Source organism: Electrona antarctica, assembly GCF_951216825.1.
Source record: "Electrona antarctica genome assembly, chromosome: 9".
Lineage (NCBI taxonomy): Eukaryota > Metazoa > Chordata > Actinopteri > Myctophiformes > Myctophidae > Electrona > Electrona antarctica.
In genome coordinates, this window is record NC_136790.1 from 23,081,256 (window position 1) to 23,101,455 (window position 20,200).

At 43.1% G+C, this 20,200-nt stretch overlaps 1 protein-coding gene across 2 annotated transcripts in view; it reads left to right on the forward strand.

Annotated features, from left to right (window-relative positions):
* phc2b (polyhomeotic homolog 2b) overlaps nt 1-20,200 on the forward strand; it is a 45,320-nt gene that overhangs the window by 22,365 nt on the left and 2,755 nt on the right. For both annotated transcript variants that reach the window (XM_079509214.1, XM_079509215.1), the window contains exons 6-13: nt 795-917; nt 2,101-2,407; nt 10,351-10,646; nt 11,099-11,456; nt 16,130-16,344; nt 18,798-18,930; nt 19,114-19,225; nt 19,331-19,445. In XM_079509214.1, coding sequence (XP_079365340.1) covers nt 795-917; nt 2,101-2,407; nt 10,351-10,646; nt 11,099-11,456; nt 16,130-16,344; nt 18,798-18,930; nt 19,114-19,225; nt 19,331-19,445 — 1,659 coding nt within the window. The remainder of the gene's footprint in view (nt 1-794; nt 918-2,100; nt 2,408-10,350; nt 10,647-11,098; nt 11,457-16,129; nt 16,345-18,797; nt 18,931-19,113; nt 19,226-19,330; nt 19,446-20,200) is intronic.

Here is a 20,200-nt window from a genome sequence, read left to right on the forward strand (position 1 = left end):
GATTAATTACAAACACGAGGAAGAGAGTGCGGAATTTGCTTGCATGGGTTACATTTACTTTTCATGCTTTTTCAGTAGGTGATCTAAAAAGACTTAGATGGTAGGAATGTAGTGCCTGTATACAACATGGCATGGGCGTTCGTTCATGGACACCTTCATCTGTGATTTTTCACTTACAGGACAGACCCATTTTGGTTGATATCGTAGTTTATATCATATCTGTGTCCCTAATGTGCTGAGGACATTTCAAGCTTTTGTTTCTGGCTGTTTATCCTGTTGAGTTGTTTAAAGCCCCCACATTTAAGTAAATGCATTTTCAGTGCTCTGTCCACCATATTTTCATATTGCTGGACGGCTGCCAGATCAGCAGTCTGGCATTAGTTGAGCCTAATTTATCTTCAGTACGCCTAAAACGGCTAACCTACAACATGGCAACGGAAGTATGAACCAGGCTTTTGCTGGCACTTTGGGTACAGTTGTGGCTGTAGTCCTTCTGGCAGACATGGGGGCGGGGGTGACACACGCAGCAAAAGTCGTCTGGATTGGGACTCGAACCCGGGACACACTGGCAAGATGGATTACCAGTCTAGGTGCCCAGATGGCTACGCCAGCCGCCTGGGCCAGAAATTATTTTTGTTTGTTTTACGGATGATTTAGTGTTGTTCCACTGCATGGTTCATTGTGCACTGGTATCATGTAGCGACTATAGCGGATCTACAAGCTCACTGTGTGTGTGTGTGTGTGTGTGTGTGTGTGTCTCTCTCTCTCCCCCCCCCCCCCCCCCCCCCCCCCAGGCCCAGCAGAGCAACCTCGTCCAGGTGGCCAGGAGTCTGGGCCGGGCCGTTCCTCTCTCTCCACAGCTCATCTTCACACCAACCGCAACGGTGACGGCCGTTCAATCAGATACCTGCTCACAGGTAAGCAACTGCCTCAATGACTGAAAAGACAGTGAAGACAGTTTAGAATAATAGATGTTCCATGTAGGGGAAAAAAATATAATTTATAAGGTAATTAAAAAAACAATAATCTATCGCTATTTTGGGCATGCCATTATAGATGATTTTCCAAAATATATTTGTGAGAATAGCAGATCTACAAGCTCACAATATAGCGTGTTGTGTGCTTGTATTATAATATTATATTATATAGGTTATTATATTTAGTTTAGAAACCACACTAAATGCTTTAAACACTAGACTACAGTATATTTTGTCCCAATGGCAAATTGATCAAATAGAAGATCTAGAATCTCAACATGGCTCCTTGCAACGTGTTGTGAGCTGATAAAGCTGCCAATTTTATTATTTATGTATTCATTTTCATTTTTGAATGAGATGCCCAAAATGGGTTTGCCAGGTTGAAAGTGGCTCAGAATATTCAGTAATCTAAAACTGTATTATTGTAGTAACATTAACTTGCACTAGAGGGCATCATATGGCAGGCAGAATCAGATGCTAATGGGAAATATTAATGTGAGCATTTATGTGATAAAACGAATTTAAATAGTAAGAACATAATCTTGAAAATTACAATATTTCTGTCATAGTTTGTCCTAATAAGAACACCTAAAGCATCATCTCTTGTCTCAGATAGGTAAAAAAGCACACTTTATTTTCATTACTTACAATTGAATAATCAACAGAGGAACTCTGAATCGGATCAAAAAATAAAATAAAACGGCACCCGTAGTCTGGAGAAAACCATCACATAAAATAGCAGATTGTGAAGTTCTCGATGTATAGATATTTATTTAATATAGAGCCAAAACAGAAAAGTCACCTGCATAGAGCCCCGGTGGGCTTTGCTCAACAGAATATGGAGTTTTAAGTGGTTAAATGATCATCCCACCCAGTTCTAACTAACTCAACAATCCTCCTGTCCATGTGTACAGTATCTCTGTAGAACCACATCAACAATTCTGGCTCCTGTCCTTGTGTACCTCCGTTAGAGCCAGGTCCAGAACATCAACAATCCTCCTGTCCTTGTGTACCTCCTGTAGAGCCAGGTCCAGAACATCAACAATCCTCCTGTCCTTGTGTACCTCCTGTAGAGCCAGGTCCAGAACATCAACAATCCTCCTGTCCTTGTGTATCTCTGCAGAACCAGGTCCAGAACCTGGCTATTCGCGGCCAGCAGGGGGCCCCCATGTCCTCCTCTCAGACCCAGTGCCTGCAGGCACTGAGCTTGAAGCAGACCCCTGTCCCCATCCAGCCCGCCTCATTGATCAAGAATGTCAGCCAGGGGTCCCAGCAGCAGGGCTCTGTAGGGGGGAGGTCTGCCTCCTCTGACAGCCTCATTGAAGGAGGGAGGAAAGGGGAGAACGCTGGGCCGGCGGTCACTGAAGTGCGAGCCATAAACATGAGTCGCAGTGTCACAGCTGTCGGCGCACAGCCGCTTATTGCTCCAGGTATGTAGAACTTCAAAATGGCTATACTGCATTATTATCGTGTTTTGATTAATTGGCGTTTTTAGACAATCCGTTTAGACACTCCAATACAAGTACCTTCAGTTTATATTTTATTGATCTATAAATGGTCAAGGTCAGCAGCCAACAGTGGCCAGCGGATGGAGAAGCTAGTTTCCTCCTTGAAGTCTTTTCGCTTTGATAAGAGATTTACAGTTCATGGTTATGTTATCAGTAGTATCAAGTATGATACAAGAGATAAAAAGAGATTACTTCTAAGAGTCCACTCGCTATTCTTAGCTGGTATGTGGGGTTTTTTGTATGCAGAGATAAAACTAAATATTCACTGCTGTGGCTCTTTGCTGTCATTTTCATTGGCTGATACATCAAAACTGCCAAATGGTCTGCAAACCAATGCACTCCCACTCCCTTTATGTAGCAGATGTACACTTGAAGCCTCAAATTATCCTTGGGGCTTCGGGCAGTCATCACATATAGAAGCATGCCCCTGTGTGTTTACAGTAAGATAAGAATAGAGAGTTGTTGCTCCAACTGCTGCTTTTTGATAGATTTTTCCACTGTATATACGTGCGGCATGTCTGGACCTGCACCACACATAACCACACACTCACTCACTCACTACTGTGTGAGAGAAGGAGAGTGGCTGATCCTGTCTGGAACATTACACACTGCGCTTTGCCTCGCTTCCCCCATGATTTCATCCCCTGCATCAGAGGTGCATTTTATTTTCCCTTTGACACTTATTATACATCGTAGCCACCACTACAAGGCTTATTTTATACATATACTATAACAAAAAATGTTTAGAAATAGTGCTCACTTTGCGGGAGCTTGTGGATCATCTGTTTTAGCTACTTTTGATCATTCCTTTTAGGGACACTAGGCTGAAAGTGGTCAAGTGCAGATTATGATTTTGTTACCCAATTAACCAATTAGGCCTAGGTTATTTTCAAGGATTTTCAATGACTGACATACCCAACGTCGATCCGTAATTGCTCCACAACTGTACGGTCTAACATTACAAGTTACAACAGTAAGGTCTAGATGCACAATCTTGGTCTATAGATAGATACCACCTGGGAGAATGCAGATAGAATTTCACCAGGCCAGAGTTACAGCAGAAATTCAAAGGTGTACCTTGGTCCAACTCTGAATTGCACCTCCTCCAAATGCCATTTGGCCAGCAGAAAGTTTCAAAATTGTGCCAAATGGATTTTTTGCCTAAAAACAGGGATGGATTCTGAATGATGAATTACAAGAGAAAATTATATACCGTATTATGAAATTGTAACCAAAACGACATGATTGCTAAGCTGTGGAAAAACACCACCACACATGAGCCTTTGTAGACCAGTTATTGTGTGCCTGTAAGTCAGCAGCTTTATTCCCTTAAAAAGATTTTGAATGCATAAATATCTGAATATGCCAGAAGTTTACACTGATTAACTGCGGGGGGTATTCGTTGAGCATGTGAGCCCACAACTGTGGCTTTGTCTGGCTTTCTTGCCGTAATGGATTTACATGAAATGAAAGCGGGATGGAAGCTGAAAATATGGCTGTGTGCTGTCTGAAAAATTAACAGGGGTTTCCATGGCAGGCAACCACGACGGACAGGTGTGCTTGTGTGAGATGCTGAGGGAAACATGTTGTGGATTAGGAGAGAACAGGGCCATGGTGGGCTGCCGGAACTCGACAGGGCGAGGACTTTCTCTTTACAAGTTGATCGTGACTGAAAGATTCCGAACTTTGATTTAACAGCATCCAATTATGCAAGGAAAGCAACCCATGTTTTATTACAGGCCATGGTTACCCGCAATGGTTACCCGTCAGTTTAGACAAACCAAAGATTTGGCAGTAAGGCTAGTGGCACATGTTAAAGGAAAATAACGTCTGCACACTGCAAAGAAGTTGATTTCAGTATGATGTTTTACTGTTCTTCAGAATTAAGTGGGCATGAACGCCAAAAAGTTAGCTACTTTGCGGTGTGCAGATTTAATTTCGCTAGTTGTCAATGTTGTCCTGCAGCTATCCTAAATTGTTGGACATGCATGTTCTGTTCATTGCATTATAAGTTGTAGATGTTACCCATAACATTAGTTTTCCAAGGTTGTAGATGTTTTGGACACAGGCATTTTTTTTTTTTTACTATTTTGCAAAACATTTTTGAATAGTTAAAATGGCCAGTCTACAAGCTCAATGTGTCAATGTAGATTGGCTAGTTGAACTATTAAAAAAAAAATCAAAATAGTAAAAAAAAAAGGCAAATAAGTTTAGGCATAAGGGGTTTAGCGGTGACGAAAATGGAGCCCATAGTACCCAGGCTCTGCATCTACAGGCCAAGTATAGACACCTGGGAACACTGGTGACTGGTGGTAGGGTTTCAGTGCTTAAAGAACAGAGGTGTAATATCTCAGTCTCATTGTCAACATCTGCCCCATGATCAAACACAATGCGAGACAACACAATGCACGTCGGCATGTCGGAAAGAGCAGGCGTGGTTTATTGTGCCGTGGACTCGTTTATTTTTGGTTCGGGAGTTGTAATTGAGCCATCAGAGGGAAGGGAGAGAGCATCTTCTGGGAGCTGTGTTGTAATTCCAACCACCACAGACTACAGAGCGTTTATCTTGAATATGGAGCGGACTGGGAGGCAGCTGTTCCACTGCATGGTTCATTGTGTTTCTTTAGTGTTTTTGCAAAGCACCACCTCATAGGCTAAATGGCACAGATTACATTTACACAGAGTGATGGCTTGCCTGCATGTTGGCTTATGAATGTAGCTGCAGGCAACAGCATCCAATAGCTGCCAGGTTGAAGTTGGACATGATTACAAAAATAAATGAATAAATAACGTAAGGCAGGCGATGCTGTTATTTGTATGCATGTATGTGTATTTATAAAGATAACTTCTACTTGTTTTCCAAAAATGAATGTCAACATCCAGTGTTGTAGAGCCCAGGATTACATTAGATAATTGACACTGGGTGAAAGAAATCTGTTATAAATGGGTTACAAATTGTGGGATAAAAAAAACAAAAGAAAAAACATCCAGAATTAAGCCCCCATTTTCTTCCTTTGGTTCATGTAGTTGTTAGTTGGACAGAAGGCAGAGACTATGTTTTCGTCCCTGTGTGACTGAGCAGCTAATCTCCTGCACCGCTGGATGGATCGTCATGAAACTTTGCCCTCACAATTAGTATTCTTTTCAAAACGTGTGCGTGCGCGTGCATGTTTTCTTCTTTTCAAAACCTTACACACATACACACCCGTTTTTTTTTTTGGGGGGGGGGGGAGGGAGTGTGAGGGCACTGTAATAGTAAGTAAGAAAGTGTTTCACTGTAATAGTAAGCCAAGGCAGTAGATGGTGAGAATGTGGAAACTCTGGGATTTTCCAGGGATGTTAAAAACCCATTGGGAACGAGTGCTTTCCTAGAGACAACAACAGATAAATACTGTGTGTGTGTGTGTGTGTGTGTGTGTGTGTGTGTGTGTGTGTGTGTGTGTGTGTGTGTGTGTGTGTGCGCGTGTGTGCGTGTGTGTGTGTGTGTGTGTGTGTGTGTGTGTGTGTGTGTGTGTGTGTGTGTGTGTGTGTGTGTGTGTGTGTGTGTGTGTGCGTGTGTGCGTGTGTGCGTGCGTGCGTGCGTGCGTGCGCGCGTGCGCGCCTGCGCTGAGGTGGCATCTATAGATATTACACAGTCCACACACTGTATAAGTATGTGTGTGGGCGTAGGCGCATGAGTCATTCCACTCCTTAATCCCAGGGCCTTGAGGGGGAATAGCATTTAAATTAATTTCCCTCTCTTCCTCGACCCCTCTCTCTGTTCCTCATTAAGGGGCCTGAGAAAGCTGTGGAGATTCACTGAGAGGGCTGGTTCTTGTATGATATCCCCCGGTTATGTTCAGAGCCGGCAGATTGATGGATGTTATTATTCTCCCAAGCATCCGTTTATGTTTTCATGTAGCTCCGAAAAGTGTAACCAAATCAAATGGAGTCCTCCGGCTCCTCAAGATTTAATTAGCTGACTATTTCGCTGGTTATGAAGACTAGATTGTAAATAAAGTAATTTTCTGACTGACATTCAAGCTCATATAGGCCTATAAAGTTACAAATACATGAAACATTGGATTGCATAGACAATTAGACATCACTTTAAAAGTAATAAGGAAGTCAGAAATGAACATATTGGATAATAAACCTCACAATTAGTATTCTTTTCAAAACGCGTGCGTGCATGTTTTCTTCTTTTCAAAACCTTACACACATACACACCCGTTTTTTTGAGGGGGGGGGGGGGTGAGTGTGAGGGCAAAGTTTCACCACACACACACACACACACACACACACACACACAGAATGATATAGTTATAGTATACACGGAGCACAACCATAATGGACATAATATGGACCTCTGAAATTGGTTCTGAGATCGGAGTGGAGCCGACAGAAAAGAAAGAAAATGTACCCGTGCATGTTTTCACCTTGATGAATCGATGAAGTAATCCATTCCATGACCATGATCATGATGATCGCTCACACCATTGATTTGAGTCCACGGAGGTTTTGCGTTGCGTGCGTAGCATAGCCTATTTTTTGCTGCAGGAATCTGATCTGATCCCTGGTCAGCGTACAGCAGCACTTGATCAAATTCCTAGCAGCCCGAGCCCCCTGATGGTCTGTCATTTATTTTATTCCTTTATAAATCTGCCCCTTAACCCATTTTGGGCGGGAACCCCTTTTGGTGTTTCAAGCATTATGTTATGCTTTAGCTGTTGAAAAATATGAACTGGCTATGAGCTATGAACTTGTAGGTCTGCTATTTTTGAAAAATCGTGAAAATGTGCCTGAAATCTTTGAATATATATTGTTACAGAGCAAGTTTTTAACTCAAATCTTTGCTACTGGGAGGGTCCCTGGAACAACATATTTTCAGATGGGGGTTGGCGGCCAATGTCATATATATCTGGGGTCCTTGACATGAATATGTTTGAGCACCACTGACATAGAAACATAGGTTTTTCAGAAAACTCAGGATTTAGAAGACATTTTTTAAATTTCGACGTCAGGCCTAAATGGGTTAAACTACATCATATCTCAGTATTCCCCATATTTCACACTTAAAATGACTTTAGACCCCATACAGCACGCAATGTGTTCACCTCAAGCATATTCACTGTCCCGCTGATCCACCTATCGGTCTCACCCAAATATGGAGTTTCACATTGACTTCATCAATATGAAATCACCAGCATGATGTCAAAGATCCCCAGGGAAGCCACACCATTTTTAGACCATGTGGACTGAAATGTGCACAATGCACATCCTAGCGCCTTCCTAGGCTGCAATACCGTAGCTACCACATTCCTGTATGTGGTTTCCACTGCATCTCGCCACATAAAAACACTTCTCCACCCGGTCCCATGACATTTAAAGGGGCTAAAGACATCTACCTTTGCCTGGACAGAAACGTCTACATTTTCCATAGCGGGTTACAGACTGTGGTTGGCGGTGAGTGCTTCACAGGAAAATCTTCAAAACCAGATGGAGTCTGTCCCATACAAAACATGCGGGGAAGGGAGAGAGGGGGTGGTCTGGGAGACGGAGCACTGGCATTTTTGGTGGTAATCCATCCGTAGATTGGTGGGCGGGCGAGAGGGTGCGGAGAAATTAGGGTGTTAATGGCACGGCAGCACATACTCTTGTGTTCATACTAGTCATCTGACTAACGCTACTGTTTATCCCTGGGCAGGAGAGCTCATGCTGCTGATGTGCTAATAGTGCTTGAGACATGTGCTAGCTTGGGAGAGCTTCCTGTTGAACATCAGAGAGAGAGAGAGAGATGTGTATATATATTTTTTTATAGTCGCTGTTGCATAACCTTGTGTAGCCTGGCTTGGCCATACTAATATCACATTGCGTGGAATGGATATTAGTATAGACTATAGAACAATGAGGGCAAAAAGAAATCACTGGCAAAAAAAATCCTCCTCTGGCCACTGCAAGGCTAAACCTTGTGTTGTGTGTCCAAAACCATTCCTTTTTTATTATTGTGTTAACATTGCAGTGATGTAAATAGGTTTTCAATGTAATGAGTCCCGGGGACATTTTTTGAGTCCCACATTACTGTACATGCTGAGTACAGTGTATCCCGTGGATGCAGAGGTCGTTGTTTTATTGTGTCCCTTAACTCTAAACTGCTTTTTGGGATGCAAAATGCACTCTATTTTAATCTCTGACATTGTAAAATAGTGAAAATAGACATGTTGTGAGCTTGTAGATCTGCACTTTTGTGCGACACTCTTGTAGGATGAAGTAGGCCATGAATTTACAAATGAAAACTTTGAAATATGAAGATATGAGGTATCTGCCTGATGGCAACAAGATATACATACACATACAATGACTAAATTCGTCCTCACTGTTCTCCTGCCTGGTTGAGTTGAGAGACACTGTCTTAAGAAAGGAGGCAGCGAAAGGAGTGGGGCCCCACTGACTCACCACTGACTACATACTCACTGTATAATGTGTCATAGACAATTATCTGTGCAATGGGTTTCTCTCTCCCTCAGACAGTCCTGTGAGTATACTGTACTTCCCCGGGGCTACTTTCGACACTTTCAGGAGCTCTTTCTCACACTCACACACACACACACACACACACACACACACACACACACACACACACACACACACAGTACAACGTATGATTGATGAGCCTTATTTGAAGGTTTGCAGGAAGTCATTGCTTAGGTTCAGGTTGTCATTTTGTCTGTGCTAGCCCAGTGTTGACAGGCGGTGATGGGTACACTTTGAGAAGCTTTATGAGTAATTCCCAGGGCCAAAACGGCAACTGCACAGCTTTCAACAAGCTCTTAATTATTACATTAATGAGGGGCACACGGCCGAAGGGTTAGCAATTAAACAAGTTCCTTTTTGCAGACGTCTTTATTTTCACATGATTCAAAGAAGGTCACAGTTGGTCTTTTGTTGGTCCCAACAAGCTTGGACGTCTTAATTATGTTTTTTATTCAGATCCCCATTAGTTGCCACCAAAGTAGCAGCTACTCTTCCTGGGGTTCACAACAAACATAACAATACATATAACACAACAGAATGAAAACATGTCATTCTTGCAACCTCTTCCTCCTCGGAGGAAGAGCCATTCTGATTTTGGTAACCCCATGGACTTTCCTCTAGTGCCATCCTTACACCTCATCCTGACTGCCAGTGAGTGAGCCATCTGACGCCGATATCGTGTGAGAAACTGATATGGAGTGTCGGCCATGGCGCTGCGACATTCCCTGAACCAATCAAATTAACTATTGAGAGGAAAGGAATGTCTCTGCTTCATGAAGCTACAACACGGTGCACGCATGCTTACACGCGCATGGCCTCATTCAGATATTTCCTGCACTATGCCATTTCACCATCACTTTCAATACAACTTTGGACAAATCAAAATAGCTGTATTAAAGGAGTGAAAGGAGATGGTGCCGCTGCTTGCATCCCTGGAAGTGAGAATGGGGTGGCCAAGCCAGACTTAATTAGCATAATATTAGGCCCGGTAGGGTCGAGTTCGGGCAGAATATGAGAACTCGAGTCAGTGTGGAACTCATATTTGGACAGGACTCAAAATATATGTATATTCACAATATGTGAAAGGAATATTATAATATTATATATATTTAGGAATTTACTTCCTTGGCCGACTTTCAGCGTGCACAAGAAAGTTGCTGCTGATGGGCAGTGTTCGTGGGATTAGCCGCAGACAGATGGACATCCATTGTCCAAATACCAAAAAGAATAACATTGAAAGGATGAAGACATTGTAGGGTAACTGGACTGGGGTACGTATGGGGTTCTGGTGGCAAGCATCTTAACCACTGCATCAACTGTCATTACCATCTGCATCCTATTCTTGTCCCCAGCATACACCCAGCTTCAACCCCACTCCCTGGTACACAAACAGCAGCAGTTTGTGGTGCAACCATGTCAAGCTTCGCTCAGGACCCAGGGACAGCTGCTGCAAATGGCCTCCATCCAGCCATCGCAGCACCCAGTCCCAGTGCTGCCCAAACCTGCACCCCACCAGCCATCAGCACCTAGCCAGCAAGCCACCATATTCCACTCCACCATCAGCCCCCACGCCCTCCACGCCACCCTGAGTCACGCCAAGGCCCAGCCCGTCCAGCTTACGGCCATCAACCTTCAGATACAGCCGACGGTAAATAGTTACTCACCACAACTGATCCAATATACATTTGGGACTGCATCCATACTGCATTGTTAAATGATCTGTTTGGGGGTCTGCTAAAAGAAAATGTCAACCGCCAATTAGTCTCGCGCAGCCAGGCGATCTGAAAATCCCCGCCTACCGATGCATCTGGTGACATATAAATGAAATGTAACATGGTGGAACCATTGCAAAGGTTAGAGCGTCCCCTAAAATTGGAATGTGATATGATTAGATTCTAAAGCACTGGTAATACGTTTTTAGCAGAGGTTTTCTCTGGTGTGCTACATTAAATAGATGTTGGAATAGACGGTTGGAAGAGAACTCTGTTCGTCTGGCTACGTGAGACTAACAATTGATCTGTCTTTGCATCATATTCTGGGATAATTTATCTTTACATGTGTTCTTCCACTGGCCTTTTGTTTACTGTGATGCATGCCTAGGCCTCTCGACTGGTCCAGGACAATAAAGATAAGCCCACCTCACTGGTGGTCCGAGAAACGTCTTCCACCCCCGCTCCACAGCCGCTGCCACAACAACAACAACAGCAACAACAACAACAACAACAACAACAGCAGCAGCAGCAGCAGCTGCAGCAACTACAACAGCAGCAGCAGCAGCTACAACAACAGCAGCAGCAACAACAACAACAACAACAACAACAACAACAGCAGCAGCAGCAGCAGCAGCAGCAGCAACAGCAGCAGCAGAAGCAGCAGCCGACACCTTCTCCACCACAACCTCCAAAGCCTATAGAACTGCCCAAGGTTGACCCAGCCACACCAGCTGTACAACCACAAGGTAACACATCAGCATTCATGGTTTTCTACTAAGTATATAGAATGCCGGAATGAAACTCACCGCTGCCTCCCATCAAGTCCAAACTCAAGCAGTATACTTTTAGGTGCAATGGTTTCTATTGATTCAAGCATTCCAAGTGGTAACTTGCACACTACCAAGAAACGAGTATGGATTACAACGTGCCATGCAGCACTGAGCACTGTCTTGCGCTGAAAAACGAGCAGTCCTCCTGTTTTTCCCTATGGGTTTGTAATAATAATAATAATAATGGATTTTATTTATAACGCACTTTACATTTCATGGAATCTCAAAGTGCTACAGCAAAATAAAAGCAGAAGAAACAACACACCATTAAAACATCTAAAAAAACAGGAACATTTAAAACATAAGGAACATTTAAAGCATAAGGGCAAGGCTATAAAAATGCTTTAGTAAAAAGGAAGGTTTTTAGTCCTCTCTTAAAAGTGTCAACCGACTGTGGGGCTCTCAGGTGGGCGGGGAGAGCGTTCCATAGTTCGGGGCCGACCGAGCAGAAGGCCCGGTCACCCATGGTGCGTAGGTTTGTCTTTATGGGTTTGAGGAGGTTGGTGTTTGAGGAGCGGAGGGAGCGGGTAGAGGATTGAACTGTGACAAGTTCCTTGAGGTAGGGGGGGGGCATTGCCGTGGATGCACTGGTGGGTTAGCAGGGAAATCTTGTATTCAGTCCGGAATGAGATGGGGAGTGAGCGGAGGATGGGTGTGATGTGCTCGTATTTACGCACTCTCATCAGGATCCTAGCAGCGCTGTTCTGAATGTATAGGAGCCTTTGAAGTCTCTTGCTAGGAATCCTGATGAGAAGTGCGTTGCAGTAGTCCAACCTGGAGGAGACAAAGGCGTGGACCAACTTTTCAGCATCAGGTAGAGAGAGGGTGGGACGGAGTTTGGCTATGTTTTTTAGATGGAAGAATGATGTGTAACACACTGTATAGTTAATTGATTGATGTGGGAATCAAACCTGTGACCAGTGACTCATTTAGGCTGCTCACCTAGGGCCAGGTTCGGCTTGAGGTTACTTCCTGTTAAAGAAGAGCTTTTCCTTTCTGCCTTCATCAAGTGCTTGCTCTTTGGGGAATTGTTTCTGTAAGATTAAATACATACTCTGTATGTAAAGTGTCTTGAGACAACTTGCTGTGATTTGACATAAATATGATGAATTGATTACATTTTTACTAGTGTGATTTGGCAATGGCATATGTTTGGGGCGTCTTCTGTGACAATCTTGGGAATAAAGAAAATTAAGTTCTCTTAGTGATTATTCAAATCAATTGATCAATTTGTTCGATTAATCAAATGATCACTTTTTTGATTAATCAAATAATCGTCTTCGAGAAACACCTTTTATAAATGTTTATTAACGAAATTAGTTTGATCCTGTTTTACAAAAATACAGCAATAAACAGCCAATGTACATGACGTGACATGCAATGCACTTACTGTACATACATTTGTATTTGACATTCTGGAAAATATATATATTTAAAACATTTATTACCGGTATTAATAAAAAATCTATATATTGTTTACGATTAAATCCATTTATTCGATTAACTGTAGCACCCCTATAAGTGTAGGCTATTGAAATGCCCAAGCAAGGCATATTCAAGTTGTACAACGAGGATACATACCCTGAAGAACTGTGCAGTTTTAAAGACTGCACACTGCACAGTAACAAAATGCCAAGACATTTTGCAGAGTCAGTAGATCTTATTTTTACATTGCTGCATTTCTTGCTTATTATGCACATTTGTTAGACTCGTTGGCTCAGAGAATGGGATTACAACGTGCTTTTGTGTGACTTGTCTTATGCAAAGACAGTGTGGCAGAGATAAGGTAGTGTAAATTACGGAATTTCGATACTTTTACAGAGTACAAGCGGATATTGTCCATTTTAGGAGAAGAAAGCATGTTTCTACTGTGACTTGTCTGTCCTTCAGACTGTTGGCCAGGTATGTAGGCCTACTCTATTTCTTGTCAAATAGAGGCCCGCCCATAGCTGTGCCCCTGCTTCTGCTTCTCTTGCTAGAACACAAATGCTCATCACTCTGTCTGACCTGCTCTTCAACTGAACCTGTTGTTATACTCACCTACTTCAAATTCTACACGCGTTCCACATCCCCGCAGGGAGTGCAGTGCCTGGTATTGAGTCGGTCGGACCCACGGTTCTCCAGAACCACCACAAAAGGCTCTGGTCAGGCTCTGCCAGTGGGCCTAATGAGCCAAAGTCGTCTCACCAGGCTGTGCAATTTCCAGCCTCTGCCTCAGCCAATTGATTGCCATGGCAACCTGCAAATTGATTATTAACCACTCCACTTTTCACAGACAGTTTGCACTCTTCAGACACAGGCAGATACAGAGATCTCCTTGTGGGACACAGACAGATAGTTAAAACGGGTGCTATGACAAGTTGACAATGGGATATTATTAGTTTGGAACCAAATGGACCCTTATGGGTCTGTAACTCCGAGAGTGTACAAATGAACCCTAACGGGTCCATTTGGTTCCATTTGTACAATCTCAGAGTTAAACTAACAGTGATTTTCAATAGAAATGGGGGGTCCCAGAGATAGAAATGCCATTAAATGGGGGTCCATACTCTTATACGCTGTTAACTGTGAGTGGACGACCCAATTAAGCATTACACTTGTTTCCAACAGGGTCCACCATGTTCAAATCATCAAAACATTTAGAGACGTACAAATAGACACTTCTATAGACAGAACAGGAATTCATCAAAAAGGAGGTAAAAAGGGAAAAGAAATATATACAGTGAGGGGAAAGAAGGGGGGGGCGGGGGGGGGATTCAGATTTTACGGGGGCCAGTTTCGAATTGCAGCCATCCGTAGGTGCCCTTTGAGAGCGGTTTTGAAGGAGTCAAGGGATTCGCATGTCTTAATGACAGTTGGTAGGGCGTTCCACATTTTGGTGGCATAGGAGCGAAAAGAATTTAGTCCCTTGTTTGTGCCGAATCTGGGTTGTACATGGTTCGTTGCACTCCCTCTGGTGTTGTGGGTGTGGACTTCGTTAACATTAAGGAAGTATCTAGACAGGTACATGGGTATCTTGGTGGTGTATCGAATCTTGTGGACCAGACCCATTGCAAGATGCTGTACTCTGTCGTCGACCCTAAGCCATTCCAGCCTGTCGAAGTGGGCAGGGGTGAGGTGGGTTCGGGGGGCTAGATCAAGTAGGAGCCTGACCAGTTTGTTTTGGGATATGCTAGGGGGACCCTAGCATATCCTTTCAAATGGGGGTCCGCGGACTAATTGGTGTCAATTTGGGGGTCCTTGACATGAAAACCACTGGTTTACAAACTTGCTCCAAGTTGGCAGATCGTCTGTTTTCGGCGCGACACCGTCGTGCGACGAAATATTATGAATCTGACTGTAGCCAATCGCAGCACGGCCGTTCCTCCGGGCTATGGGATCATTGGAGTAGAGTCTGTTCGGGGGTTGGGGGGTTCAAAGTGTACTTGTGTAGCCCTGGTCTGGTCCAACGCACTGGACCAGGGATATTCAAAGTGGACTGGAGTCCCGTGGTCGACGTTAGCATCTGGCCGGGGCTGGAGAAGGGCTGGAGTCGCTCTCCAGTCTCCAACCTGAGCCTGGGAGTGGATCATAGTTAGTTATGGAGTTGACTGCCGTCTGACTGGAAGAAGTGTCTGAAATTGTTCAATGTGACATTGTGACGGCCTGTCGGCTGTCGCCGTATGTTTATATGCGTCACTGCGTGTGCGTGTCAAAACAAGTTCACGTATTGGAATGGATACAAAATTACAAACCACAAGTAGTTGAGCGACACATGTTTGGTCGCTCAAAGAAACGGGAGGTTTGAACGGTGAGAATACTTTTTTGATTTACTCAACTCGGGGTTTCGCTGTTGTGTATTTACTTTCGTTTATGTGTTTAGTATTATGATCGCGAAGAGACGCTGCCTGTGATTGTGCGAGGGACGCGTCAATGATCATTGATCAACTTGATAAACTTGTATCCCGAATAGTCATGCGTATATAATTTACTCGTCAAACCGAGAAGCCCTGGCATAACCGCTTCTGGACTGGCAGGTGTATTCGTGCGAGCTATTATCATATTGATGCATCGTTGTTATTAATACGATGTGTCTGTATCTGGTCTGTTACACTTCGTTATAGACGAAAAACTGTCTAGGTCCACACTAATTATCCATAATGTATAAATGATGGATAAGGGGTCAGGACAACTAGGCCTTTTCGTGGAGGGGTCAGAATACATTTTGGTTATTCGTCTATAGTACTCTTGTCCATTCAGAAATAACAGAACCTTTCACCAGGCGGCAGGCCGAATATAAGCACTAATACATTGTAATAATATGAATTCCTCACAGAATAAATGGTAGCTCATACCTTGGGCTTGGTTATTTTTTGATGAGAGTTTGATGTGTTTTGATCTATGTCAGTGGTTCTCAAAGTGGGGGATCCCCGGGGTTCCTTGTGAAGTTCCAAATGGACCCTTTCAGGTCTGTAACTCTGAGAACCAAATGGACCCTTATCAATGTGTACACAATCAGAGTTATGGGCGTCCTTGAAATTATTGAGAATTATTGAAAATTTGAGAACCACCAATGAACCGAGTTGTCATGTGCTCATTTCCCTCTTAAGGACCAGTCACTCCCAAGAGGCTGAGCACCACACCTGGGACCCCCCCACCTCCAGCCATGACATCAGGAAATGAGAGCGAGGCACCAAGTGTGCCAGGCAGTGCACCCCAGAATGGAGAGAACAAGCCACCCCAGGCTATTGTCAAACCGCAAGTCCTCACTCATGTCATCGAGGGCTTTGTCATCCAGGAAGGAGCTGAGCCCTTCCCTGTGTGTGTAAGTAGCTATCTCTACCTCTACCCTATAGCATATTTTCCCCTTCTCACTTAGGGGGGGGGGTGTGTGTGTGTGTGTGTGTGCACTTTAACTCGATCTCCCAGTGGTAGTGAGTGACAGCCATCAGTTTCTGAGCTGCCGTTGTTTGAAATGGTCATTAATAAATAATTACATGGAGGTTGAACTCCATGTAATTAATGTAAATGGGTTTTTTTTCTTCTTTTTTGAGGGGCGATAGACCCTTCTATTGTCCAGCTTTTGGTGTATGTGCACAAACTTTGTCCTACACAAGCATTAAATCCCACTGACAATGAATGGACAATTTTGAGTGTTTGTGTAAACACAAACATTGCATAACACAAACATTGAGGATGCAAATTCTGATTGGCCGGAATGAGATGATGTATGATGCTTTGATTTAATTGTTGTTTTCAATAGATTTGTTTAATAAAGGATTATTGTTAGATATTGGACATTTCTCTTTGTTCACATGCTTGAACAGGGTTCAACAGTCCTAGCTAACCTTAACCATTAGCAAAAAAGTTTACATTAAACTATGAAACCACAAAAGTTGCAAGCAATACAATTATATAAATATAATACTTGAACTGCTAGTTGTAATTTTTATTTGAACTTACTGCCTCCTACTGGATATCTGTTGCAAATGCAATAATGCATACTACCTTCAGTTCTTTGTGCTGTAGTAGTTCATAGCAAATTGTAGTAAACCTAGACCACTGGGTACTTGGTGCGCCTTGGAAAGTCTGGTGACGTGAGGTTGACCTGTGCGTCTTCTCTTGAATCTGGGGGGGGGGGGGGGGGGGGGGGGCTTATTAGCCTGTACTCAGTGCTGTACTCTAACGTTGTTGAAGTAGGACTCATAAAATGTCACTGGGAGGATCCATCTAAAAGACCATCCCTGGGCCCGGGGACCCATTACATTGAAAACCTATTCATCACTGATGACTACTGCCAGAATATAGAGCTATTTAAAAACTTATTTTAACAAGAAATATCACTTGCATCGTTTTTAACCCATTCTGGACGGGAACGCCTTTTGGCGTTTTAAGCATTATGTTATACTTTAGCTATTGAAAAATTGCAGATCTACAAGCTCATAGCACTGCACCGAGTGCCGCGCTACGAGCTTGTAGATCTGCTATTTTTTAAAAATCATGAAAATGAGGCGCAAATCTTTGAATGTATGCATTCAGAGCAAACGTTTTCAACTCAAATCTTTGCTTCTTAGTTCTGGGGGTTCCCTGGAACAAGGTCCGGTGGCCAAATACGTATAATATTTGGGGGTCCTTGACATGAAAAGGTTTGAGCACCACTGACATAGAAACACATGTTTTTCAGAAAACTGTTAAAGTCGGTCCTGACCATCTATTCTGCACTTGGACTGACTGGGTCAGCATAAAGTCCCCTTGTATTAGGGTGAGATCAGTCTGTCGCTGACTCTACTCCTCTGCTCTGCTCTGCTATAGAGTGGCTGGAAGGGGTTCATCTAAGGCAGAGGTGTCAAATTGACCACCAACAGACCACATGAGAAAAAGAAAAGAACTAATACCAACATGTATTTATGTAAGCCCTCTGATGCCACCCTCACCGCTTTCTGCTCGCTGTTTGTACCAGTCTCCCCCTCGCTGATTGTATTTTGCATAACAATAGACGGCAGTTACCTCAGTGGTCACAGCTCCCGCTGTCTCCCAACATAGTCCTTGCCAGCATAAATTACATCATCAGACACGGTATAAACACAGAGGATATTCTGGTAGGTGGGTATAAAACTGAGACTGTATTCTGCTGTGGTTCAAAATCCTGTCCAAAAATGAAAGGTTGATGTAGGAGGCCAGACATTCCATGATATTTTGGAAATGAGAGCTCAGTGTTCTGTTGGCAAAAGGCTGTTGACTGTTGGCAAAAGGAATACTGTAACATCAAACAACACTGAGACGTCACACTGAGAAGAATATGACAACTATGTAGGAGCACTGAATGCAAAAGTTAAACAAACTTGGGAGAAGCACTAAAAAAATGGCAAACCTTGTTCAATCATTTCATATGAAGAATAGAAAACACAAATTGTTCTGTGAAATATTTTGTAGTTATAGGAGCCAGGGACAGTATTCTACATTTATGTCTGCTAATGTTGGATTTCAAATGGATTATAGGGCTCTCAAAAGGTTTATTAATAATATAGGGCTCTCAAAACAAAAATAGCCTTGTTTTTTTCGATCTCTCATCACAGATTTCTTGTAGCTGTAATACCAATCGAAGTAATCTTCAAATTAAACAAAATAAAGTAAGAGACTAGTTATAGCAGAGAATTGGACAAACAAAGGAAGTGACAGCTGTGGGAGGATGCACGATTGCACGTGTCCATTCACTCAGGCATATTTTGTTGGTTGTAGGAGTATCACTCATTTTATTTTCCCCATGGTCATCTGAAGGTGGAGCGTCTTCCCATCCTGATAGACAGCCCAAAGAAGTTGGACCATCAGCTGTCCTCTGACCCTGACAAGACCCCGGTCAGCAACACCGCAAACACTACCGACTCTGAGCCTGAGGACATCAGTCAGCCTGGTAACAAAGAACTAAATGCATTTAACAAATTTACATAAATAGTGTACATTTATTTTCCCATAAGAATGTCAAGATCACTTGAGGATATGCTAGTAAATATTTTGTAGATTTAGCTACAAAATGTGATTTAATTATATTCCAAAATGTGTTAATGATGGTAGTGTAAATGTGAACTCCCACCAGAGAAAGAACAAGATGATGAACCCAAGCTGACGTGTGAATACTGCGGCTGGGTTGACTTTGCCTACAAGTTCAAGGGTTCTAAAAGATTCTGCTCAATGGTGTGTGCAAAGAGGTAAGTGATCTTTGGTTTTACAGTCAGTCCTTTCCTGGAAATATGCTTACAGGATGGAGATGAATAATGCCCTAATAACCATGGATGTTTTTGTCTATGAAACAGGTACAATGTGGGCTGCACGAAGCGGATAGGCCTTTTCCGTCCAGAGAGGAGTAAGCCTAACAATCGTTTCAGAAGAAGAGCACCGGGCCGCCCCAGTGTCGAGGCCAAGAAACGGGTACAATTTATTTTTGTAGAGGTGCGCATTGGCACTGCCCTCACTTAGATTCAATTACGAATCACCAGGTAACAATTTGATTCTACAATGCATTGCAATGCATCACATTCTATATTACTGCACAAAATGGCAAAATCAGTCAATTTAGGCTTTGATTATGTCACATTGCATTGCTGCACGACCGAATTGCGATGCATTGCTGAATCGATTAATTTTGACACCACTACTATGTACATAGTAGTACATCTGACATCATGGTAAAAGCTCTTTTCAAGCTCTTTTTAACATCAACAAATGGCTGTAGTTTGTGAAATCCAAACTGCATGAAGAGGGGTTTTGCCCATTATTAAAGTTCACCCCTTTTGCTAAAAAATGTATGTTAATGACGTTTAGAAGATTTACAACACTTTCCTGGGGGTCTTTGTGTAATATGTGGTTTTAGATTTTAGCAGTGAGCCCAGTGTCTCTGATGTCATGGACACAGGGCTCACTTACTAACTTGACTACATGTTGTCTCAGTAAGACAGCCCTCCCCCTATCCACAAGGAGGAGCAGTGCACCATGACATCTGAGACACTGGGCTCACTACTAAAATCTAAAATATCTAAAACCACATATTACACAAGACCCCCAGGGAAGTGTTCTAAATCTTTTAAACGTCATTAACTATATATTTTTTGCAAAAAGGGTGAAGTGTCCCTTTAAGATGTTCAGTTCACTGCATTCATTGCATTGCAACCAATTTCTCAGACCCC